This window comes from Aristolochia californica, unplaced genomic scaffold (genome assembly GCF_029961685.1).
Source record: "Aristolochia californica isolate CCGP_79_NKW_82.1479 unplaced genomic scaffold, dmAriCali1.0.hap1 SCAF_1, whole genome shotgun sequence".
NCBI classification, from domain to species: Eukaryota; Viridiplantae; Streptophyta; class Magnoliopsida; order Piperales; family Aristolochiaceae; genus Aristolochia; species Aristolochia californica.
The window spans coordinates 5,716,875-5,726,087 of record NW_027181770.1 but is presented as its reverse complement, the minus strand read 5'-3'; the positions used below and the strand labels follow the sequence as shown (position 1 = coordinate 5,726,087).

At 37.5% G+C, this 9,213-nt stretch overlaps 1 protein-coding gene across 2 annotated transcripts; it reads left to right on the top strand.

The window, feature by feature from the left end:
- The first annotated feature begins 1,451 nt into the window (after positions 1-1,451).
- LOC137957251 (protein FRIGIDA-like) lies at positions 1,452-8,403 on the top strand. Of its 2 annotated transcripts, XM_068805008.1 has the most exons (4): positions 1,452-1,715; positions 1,863-2,660; positions 6,452-6,627; positions 7,032-8,402. In XM_068805008.1, exons 2-4 carry the CDS (start codon positions 1,925-1,927, stop codon positions 7,944-7,946), a joined length of 1,827 nt encoding a protein of 608 aa, XP_068661109.1. In that variant the 5' UTR covers positions 1,452-1,715; positions 1,863-1,924; the 3' UTR covers positions 7,947-8,402. The 2 variants fall into 2 exon arrangements, with proteins under 2 accessions (XP_068661109.1, XP_068661103.1); XM_068805002.1 differs by having other exon boundaries at positions 1,452-2,660; positions 7,032-8,403.
- The last annotated feature ends 810 nt before the right edge of the window (positions 8,404-9,213 follow it).

Sequence of the window (9,213 nt, the reverse complement as noted above, 5' to 3'; positions counted from 1 at the left end):
ATATTAATTAATAAAAAAATTATTATATTACTTAATGATTATAGTTTATTATAAATGAATACAATAATTAAGTGTGACTAGAATAAATTATTAAAAATAAATAAATAAAAATAAAAAATAACATAAGTGAATATAATAAATAAATAAATTATTCTTTAATAACATAAGACATGCTTTAACATTAAAAACCACTAATTTAATACAATAATAAAATTTTAATATAATAAATAAATATATATTTATCAATAACATAATATATTTGTATGTATTATTAATTAATAATATATTATCACAAAATTTAAAACCATGGGTTTAATTAATTATAGCAATGGGATAATTAAACCAAAACCATTTATCAAATATTTATTTTAAAAATATTTTAATTATGACTATTAAATCACTAATTTAATGTAGTAATAATAAATAAATATATTAATTAAATAAATAAAATTAATTTATACAAAATATATAAATTATTATTTTTACGATGATGGTTTAATTTTTCTTAACTTAGGACAAATTAAACCATCGTCTTCCTCACGGCGCACTTTGTCTTCCTCAACAGCGAGAGACTACGGTGGCGGGCCAGCGGGCAACAGCGATGGAGGCGGTGAGCCAATGGGTGACAGCAACGGAGGCAGCGCTCCGACAGTACATCGAGAGGGAGAAGAGAGGGAGGCCGAGAGAGAAGAGAAGCCAAAAATCGCACAATACAGGGTGATTGAAATCGCCGAAGGTTGCAAGCGAGCAAGAAAGAATTTTTTTTTCCACCAAAACCCTCGTTCGATAGAGCTTCCTTCTCGACAGCCCAAGTCCGACATGTAATTGAGCGATGGTAAGTGAATTCAGAACTCGACCCCTCTTAATTTACTTACCATTGCTTTAAGCCTAAAACGGGGGGAAACAAAATACATTTGTATTTCTCTTCCACCTGCACTTACGTTGCGCACTAATGTATTTTTGCTCCATTTACCCAACGTAAGTTAAATACATTTCACTTACGTTGCGTACTAATAGGGCCTAAATTGAAAATATTAGCAAAAAACAAATAAATAAAAAAGTAAGAAAGAACTCGATTTCAAGTTGTGGTTGACTTAAATTTTAATAACATGTAGTTAAAGATAATTTAACTCATGTATTTAAATATTTAAATGTTTTATACTATTTAAAGTTTTTTATAATCGGATTATGATTTTTTGTTTAATCTAAATATACTTTAAGTAGGGAATTTTAATAATATAATAAGCAATCATTAAATTATAAATTAAAAAATAAAAAGAATCAAGAATCAATAAAATGTTTTTTACTAATTTATATTAATTATTCAACATTTAATTGTCTTGCATTTCATTCGAAAAACAATGGACCTCTCCTGTGATCCCAATTTCAGCATTTTACCTTACCTTTGATAATTCTGGGAGGAAGTCATCCGCAATTATAAGCTGAAAGCTTGTAGCTGCCTCTCGCCGTTTCTCTGCATGAAGTTCTCCGCCAGCGCTCCGCTAAAAATTGCGAATTGCTGCGAGGAACTGAGGATACCCTTAACTATAGGCCGCGCGAGAATCCACAAACCCGACGCTTCGTTTTAAGAGTGGAGACTTGAAACTTTCCATCTCTGTATAATCTCTTGTCCATCTTCGCGAACGGAAGACGGGTGCAAGAGGAAGAAGTTTGATTCGGGCCTCAATTTATAAATTCGTCGTCTTATCTCATAAGTAATTTCTGGACTCTTATTTGACAATTTCCAATTTTGTTTATTTTGTTGGGATTTTTTTCCCTGTATTCCGTTTATCTCTCCGAGGGCATCGACGGTGTTCGGTTTAGGGTTTTTTTTTTTTTTGTCTCCATGTTGGCGGCAGCAGATAAAGCGTTATCTTCCGTCTCGCTCGTGGCCGTGAAGGAAGAGCTGGTTACAGGAGACGCGATGGAGAATGGAGGCTCCTCTGACATTATTCTCAAGTCGGTGGACAACCTGCGCGGCCTTTCCGGCGCTCTCTCTGTCTTCACCAGTCGATGGAACGACTTGCAATCTCACCTGGACTCCATCCAGAAATATCTTAAACAGTTCGAAGGGTCATCCGCATCGTCCCCCGAAATCGATGTCGATCCTGCTTTGTGCGCGGATGACGGCGAACCTCGCACCGAGCTGGAGAGAATCTGCGAGACAATGAATGGCAAGGCCTTGAGGAAATATGTTGCCGTGCGGCTTTCCGACCCAGGCAATCTCCGGGATGAACTCCAGTCGGCGTTGAGGCGATCCCCCGACTTGGGCAAGCTCGTTATCTCCTGCATTGGCCGATTTTACATCCAAGGGAGCAAGGCTTTCGAGAAACCGTCGGCAATCGTGTCTGTTCGGGAGGCCTGCATCGTAGTTTTAGAGTGCTTTCTGCTGGCGAATGGTTGCGCTAAAGTAGTTGACTCTCCCATGAAAAAAGAAGCTGAGGCGGCGGCAATCGCTTGGAAGATGAGACTTGTCAAGGAAGGAGGCATTGAACATTGCAAGGACGTGGATGCTCAAGGGTTACTGCTCTTTATCGCATCATTTGGGGTTCCGTCTGGATTTGCTAAGGATGATCTCTGCAAGCTGATGCAGTCGAGTAAGATCAATAAGAACTCCGACGCTCTTAGGTCTTCATCTTTCCTACAGCAGAAGCTTGAAGGTACTGGTTCCCTGGACTCTTATTTCAACATACTTATATAGAATTTCAGTATACATTTGTCTCCTGGTTACCTTGCCATTTGAAGAACTCCGACAACATATTTGAACTTCTTTGGAGTTTTCCAACCTTTTGCTTTGGCGGCTAGCATTTCTTCAACCATATTACTAGATTCAGGACCATTTTTTGAGAAGCTTTTTTTGAATATTTAGATGGAAACAAGCAGCTTGCATGCCCAGATGGTATATATGAGACTGCTGGCAATTGTTTTCGCTGCCTAAATGAGGTTTCTTTGCGTATTTAATTCCCTTCAACCTCGCACTTCATGGTGAACAAAGTTAATACTTTGGTGAAGGTGTACTTATTTTTATTCACTTTCGTGGTGAACAAAAGTTAATATGGTAGTGAGGGATGGCTTGCTAAGACAACTGGATTTTCATTAGGAAAGAGAATATATCCCCATTACTCAACAGGCAATCTACAGGATTGCACTTTTTACTTATGATTTTTACTTGAATTATGGTTGTCTTGGATCTGGGACAGACACACTTTTGTGGGCTGATTCTTTTTCAATGAGTAGAGCCCTCAAAAAAATACCTTGTGTTGGAAACTCGTATCCCCTTGCATTAGCTGAATCTTCTCCTCCACGTGCCTATTGTGATTCTTATTGTTGTATGTTTTTATATTTATTTTTCATGTATTTTTGTCTTCTATCTCTTTCTCCTGCTGTTTTTGTTTTTGCCCAGGGGGATTCTTTTGTACCTTTATTCTGTCTCGATGAATCTCATTTCTATCCCCAATAAAAAAACAAGTCATTTTTATGTTGTAGGGTAATGAACCTATATGGATCTGAATTGGTTAGGAAAAGGAAATTAGAGCTAGTGATTCCAGCTTAGGAGTCAATATGGTATGAAGGCAGTGTGTCCAGTGCGGTAAAGATTTTTTTTCCCTCCACTTTTCCTTTTTACTGATTTTTGAGCCATTAAATTACTTTACTGTAATATATGCTGCTTATCTCCTGTCAGATTTTGAACTCAAGGGGATGATTGATGAAATGTATGCATTATTTTGTAGATTTTTTGAATCTATTTAATTGATATAAATTTTACTAAATTTTGATAGCTTTCACTTGCACCACTCACATTAATTACTTATGGTCTTTTATCTGTCTAATCATTTAAAAGGAACTTATATCTATTCAAGTCTCCTCAATGTTCTTTGTCAATGGAATCTTTACTTGGTGTCTGGAGTGTTTAGCTGCCATTTGTTCTGGTATGGTTGATGCCTAAGCTAGTTTTGGATTATTCAAATGAGACTTCTTTTTGAATGTTGGAACTATTTCACTTCTGTAAAGTGTATATGTAATTATTTCAGTTGACAATTGAAGGTGTATGAATCAGAACTATATTGATGTTAGGTTGGGTAAAAAGTTGATGTGAGTTGAGTAGAACGAAAATCAGGCACATTTATGGGAGGTTGGGTTGCATGCTTCTGTGGTTCTCTGTTTTGTGACTTATATGTAAGAAGTTTTTTTTTTTTTCTGCTGGAGGGTGTCATGCCATCAATCTTCTGATTACTTTTCAATCTTGGCTATTGTTGGTATCCTTGTTTTTTCAGTGCATTTTATTGTTTTATTGTGGCTGTTTAAAAGTTTAAAGTGATAAAGTTGTAAGTGAGAATGAATGTTGAAAGTGGTAAGAGAGGAAAGAAAGGAAAGAGAGAACTGTCTAACTGCTTTTTAATTGACCTGCAGGCCTCCATTAGTAATAATTTCAGTATAAAAAGGAAAGGGTGTGGCTGATAAACTAGTGTAATTTGGGTTTCTAAAGATAAGAATCTAACCAAGAAACTGGTTAAATAGAAAATATAGTCGCAATGAAATTTCTCACCCGTGTTATTATAAATTAAAGATAATTATTTCACAACTTCAAATATTGCAGTTCTTTCTTTGTTGCTCCAAAATTTTAATCAATTCCTTCTTGATCTTGCTCCAATATTTTAATTTTTTTCACTTCTTCATATTTATAAAAGGTTGGATCAAACCTGACTGTAATGCCATGTGAAAAAATAAGAGCATAGTAGGTCAAGCGAGAAGAAAGTGAGTAGAAAAAAAAGAGAAAAAGACTTATTGGTCTTTAGGTGACTGACATGCCTCCTTTAGCAGTTTTTGTTTCTGATATTTTTAGGACAAAATTGAGTGTAAAGACTCTTAAAATAGATAACAAATATGACTTCAAGAGGCTCTGTTCTTTGTTTTTCTAGAAGTAAGCCTATTAAATGAAACCTAAACACTTACAGCTGATTTACACCTCTTTCTCTCTTTTACTTTCCAACTCTGCTAATTGTTGTTGGCATGCCCTTCCTGACACAGCTCAAAACTGTCATACTTTATGTCTTCAATTTGGAGCTGAGTGGTTTATGGTTTATGGTTTGCCTCCTTTCTTTTAGTCAAGAGTTGTAGGAAGTTTATAGAGTTTTAGGACGTTATTAAAATGATAAACTTACTTATCAGCCTGCAAAAGGTACTTTTTGAGTATTATGATTGATGTTTTGTTCTATTAGGTTAAATAGTCTCTGATCCAAACTCTTTGCATGATGATAGCAGTAGGATCTTGTCTGCTTCCACTATTTGTTGGAAGCAAGGTGATGAAATCTGGACTGGCCACATCAAACTGGTGGCATGGGCAGTTCTGGTTTAACGGGTTCAGTTGTTGGTCAAATGTTTATGATCTTACAATGAACAACCAGATAATTTTATGGTTTAAAGTATTTTTTTATAGATGTATTTCATGTTATTATGCAGATATGAGATCATTAGACTCTCATTTAACCTTAGATTTAGTGGATCCAAGTCCTAGTTAGACATGACCAGTTGGATTTTAAGGGGTGGAGCTTTTATATTTGTAAGAGTTTGAAAGGATCTGCTTCTGTTTCATTTGGATGGACTAGCTGCTGGTTAATAGTTGAGTTGTAAGAGTTGTAACTTCAGTGTTTTTAACATGTTACTATCACATTAGTACCAAAGAATTTAGTCTGTGATCAACAATGGTATTTTTTTATGTCAGTTATATCCTCATCAAGCTATTTGTGTTTTAAACACTGGCCCTAGTAGTGAGAAGAGTTTCTTTCTTAACTTTCAATTTAGTTAGTTCTCCTGAATGTATTGCAGCGAAGCTATGTATCAGAATTAGATTGACCACCTTAAAAGCTTTTATAGTCTCAAATATCTCCATAATTTTCATTTACAATTCCGCATGGTCTTAAAATTTATCAGTTTATTTGACATAGTCTGCAAAAACTTCCATTAAGGGATAATCTCTTGTATATGAACTGTTTCTATTCTATGTAAACACTCAATTTATTCGGAAAACAAATGTGTCTCTGCTTACCTTTCTCATACTAGTTGTCATACCCTTGGGCATATCGGTGATGATATAATGTAAACAATGTGGAAACAGTTAATAGAAGTTAACCATTTGCACTCAGATTCCCATGTGTTAGGTTATCAGCATCTAAAGGTAAGACGGCTATGACTTCTTTTTACAGCAGGAAAATGTTTGATCTATTAAGTACTCTCAGCACTGTTGAGGCTCATGATTTGCCATCTGTAGCTATCAAAACCCTAGTAGTCATTCTTAAAGAATGTGTAATCACAAGATTTTCACTTCACTAATGTTTCTGTTTTTAATTGTCTGCAAGGATTATGCTTTTTTGTCTAATTGGAGCTTGCATTTATTTCTGAAAAGACTTTTTGATTCTCAGGTATTGATCATGTTTTTGCATTCTTTTGACAGATATGCTTCAGGGGATGGTGAAGAATGGGAGGTATGTGGCAGCTGTTGATCTTTCTTGTGCATTTGGCCTAGAGGAGAAGTTCCCTCCCAAAGCACTACTATTATCTTTTTTAAATGAAATTTCTCAAAAAGGGAAACAAATCAGAAGAGAAGGACAGAGTTCTCGAGGTGCACTGGTATGTATGGCATTCTTCTTTATTTGCTTTATGGCTCCCACACACGGTATTTTGTTCATTTCCAACAAAGAGGGAGGGTCCCTTTTCCTCCCCTGTTTCTTCAACAAGTGGGGAGGGTGGAAGCCCCTCTCCCCTCTAGCAGAACAAGGAGTTCTAGCTGTACCAGCAAGTTCCTCTTTTTCTGGCAGTAAATTGGTTTTTTACTGCCGGAATATTAAATCGCAGCATGAGATAAGGTGTCTGTTCAAATCAGACACCTTATCTTGTCCTAAGATCCCTGAATCCAAGATACCTTGCCTGAGATACATGATATTTCAGATGAGATATTTTGGGCAAGATATGTCAGCAAGATGTGGAAATGTGCAGAAAAATGCTGAAAAAGTTCATGGTGTTTTCATGCACAGAAACCAGCTGACGAAAAGCAGCTTCATGACCTAAAATCTGTAGTCAAGTGCTTGGAGAAATATCAGCTGGATCCTTCGTATTTTGTCAACTGGAAGATTGATGAGAAAATTGCAAAGTTAGAGAAGGATTTGTCACTCTTTACAAATAAGTTGAACGAGACAAAGAGAAAAGCTACTGAGCAAGGGGCAGGGCCAGAGAAGCATCTGCGCTCCAGTAACCTGAGATTATTTCCTCAAAGGGCTAGTCTTGGGGGTTTGATGTCTCTGCATCAGGATCCCACCTTTCCTGTTGGAAATGGGTTACCATCTATGAGAGTTCTTGATGAACATTACATGGGTATGATTGAAGAATACTCTGGTGCCTTGAGAAGTCCCAAGGCTGCCCATCCTACTGGATACATGGCAGCAGGAGCTGCTGGGGTTCAATCTCTATCATCAAATAGAGGAACCAGTGTTACTGGGGAAGTTGCTATAGGGACTAGTGACATGATCTCAGTAGCTGCTGAAAATCGCAGCAGTGCCCCTACCAGAGAAAGTGGCTTCATTTTAATACCAAATACCAGCACAGTTATGGCTCATGACTGGCATCAGAGAAGTGCATTGGAGGACAGCAGAGGAGGACTTTATGAATGGCACCACAGAGCTGCAAATGCAAGAGTAGACAGCAGAGATGGATCTTATCAATGGCATCAGAGACATGCGACAGCAGCCTTAAAAGATGATTTGACCAAGCAAGATTTATCAGAATACTTCTATCGGTCCGAAGGCTGGCAAAACTTGAGGGGAACGCCATCTAACAGGGAAAGTTCAAATCCCTATCAGTTCCCTGATGGCCGTTTTGAAAATGAGACATCATACCCCGGTGATCATGCTGCTGAGGCTCCAGCTCCCTATCAACACCGTACATCTTATTAATAATCTTCTTGGCTCTAATTAGTATCATTTCATGGAGTTTCCGACTCCATTCCATTTTTGGGTGAGAATATCCATCTTGTATGCAGCTGAAGAATTTCGGCATGTGGTAGACTGATACATTCTTGGCAGCCGTAAGATTGATATATGAACGACTTGGGTATTTCTTGGTCTACTTTTGCCCATAGGAGTACCATTTCATGGGTATTATTAAGCTACCCTCGTTACATATATTTTTTGTAGCCTACACGGTCTAGTTATTTGTTTTTACATCTTACAGAGAATATTGTTCTGACAAATGATTAGATTATATTTAGCCGGAAATATGATTAGATCATGTTAGCCAGAATTATGCTTGGATTATGTTAGCCAGAATTATGATTGGATTATGTTAGCCAGAAGTTTGCCCCAAGGGAACTCTTCTGAAAGAACATTGGATATAAATATGTGACAAGACATGAAGGGATGGAGTTTAAGGGGAACTAGTTGACTAGGTCACTCGTGGCCTGACTGTTGGATGGGTCTTTAACTTGTCTAGAATTTTGGATGAACTGTGCATGGATGCCTATTCAAATGTAGCTCTCAGGCGACAAACCTATTCTGTTGTTACGCAGTTGACTAGGCTGTGTGATTACCCTACCCATGTATTGCCCCATGGTGGGAGTTGTGAAATTGTCAGAGGAGGCAAAGCTGCAAAGAGGGGAGACCCTATCAGATGCTTGGTTCTGGATTAATCCAGTATGACCATTGATAGAACTTGGATGTCGTTAGACATTATAAATAATTTCTAAAAAATTTAAAACAAAAAAATACAATTGTGGGTATAACTCTTTGATTCACATGAGGAGGCAAGAGTTTTACCCCTTTCCTTTGTGTCTGTTGGTGAGAGAGGTATTAGGGAGCCGCAAACCTCTTTCTTCTGTTATGTGGCAGTTGGACATAGCCAAGGAGAGGGTAGAGGCCCCTGGCCTCATTTGTATTTGTTGGCAAAGGAGATGTTTTCTCGTCTTCTCTGTTATATGAGCTCTTGCATGATATAGGGTAGGGATGCCTTCCTTCCTACTAGGTTTTGGCAATAGGGAATCGTTGTAGTAAAAAAAGGGGAGAAAAGGGGCAGTTGCTGCCTGCCCTTTTGTGTTGTTGGATGGAAAATCTTGATTGGTTGACTAGCCTAAGTTAATGGGTTCACTATTTGAACGGACATGCCTAACTCAAGCGTTAGTTTCAGTTGAGCTGGTTCGAATGTGTCAACACGAGGGCAGGTCTTCTG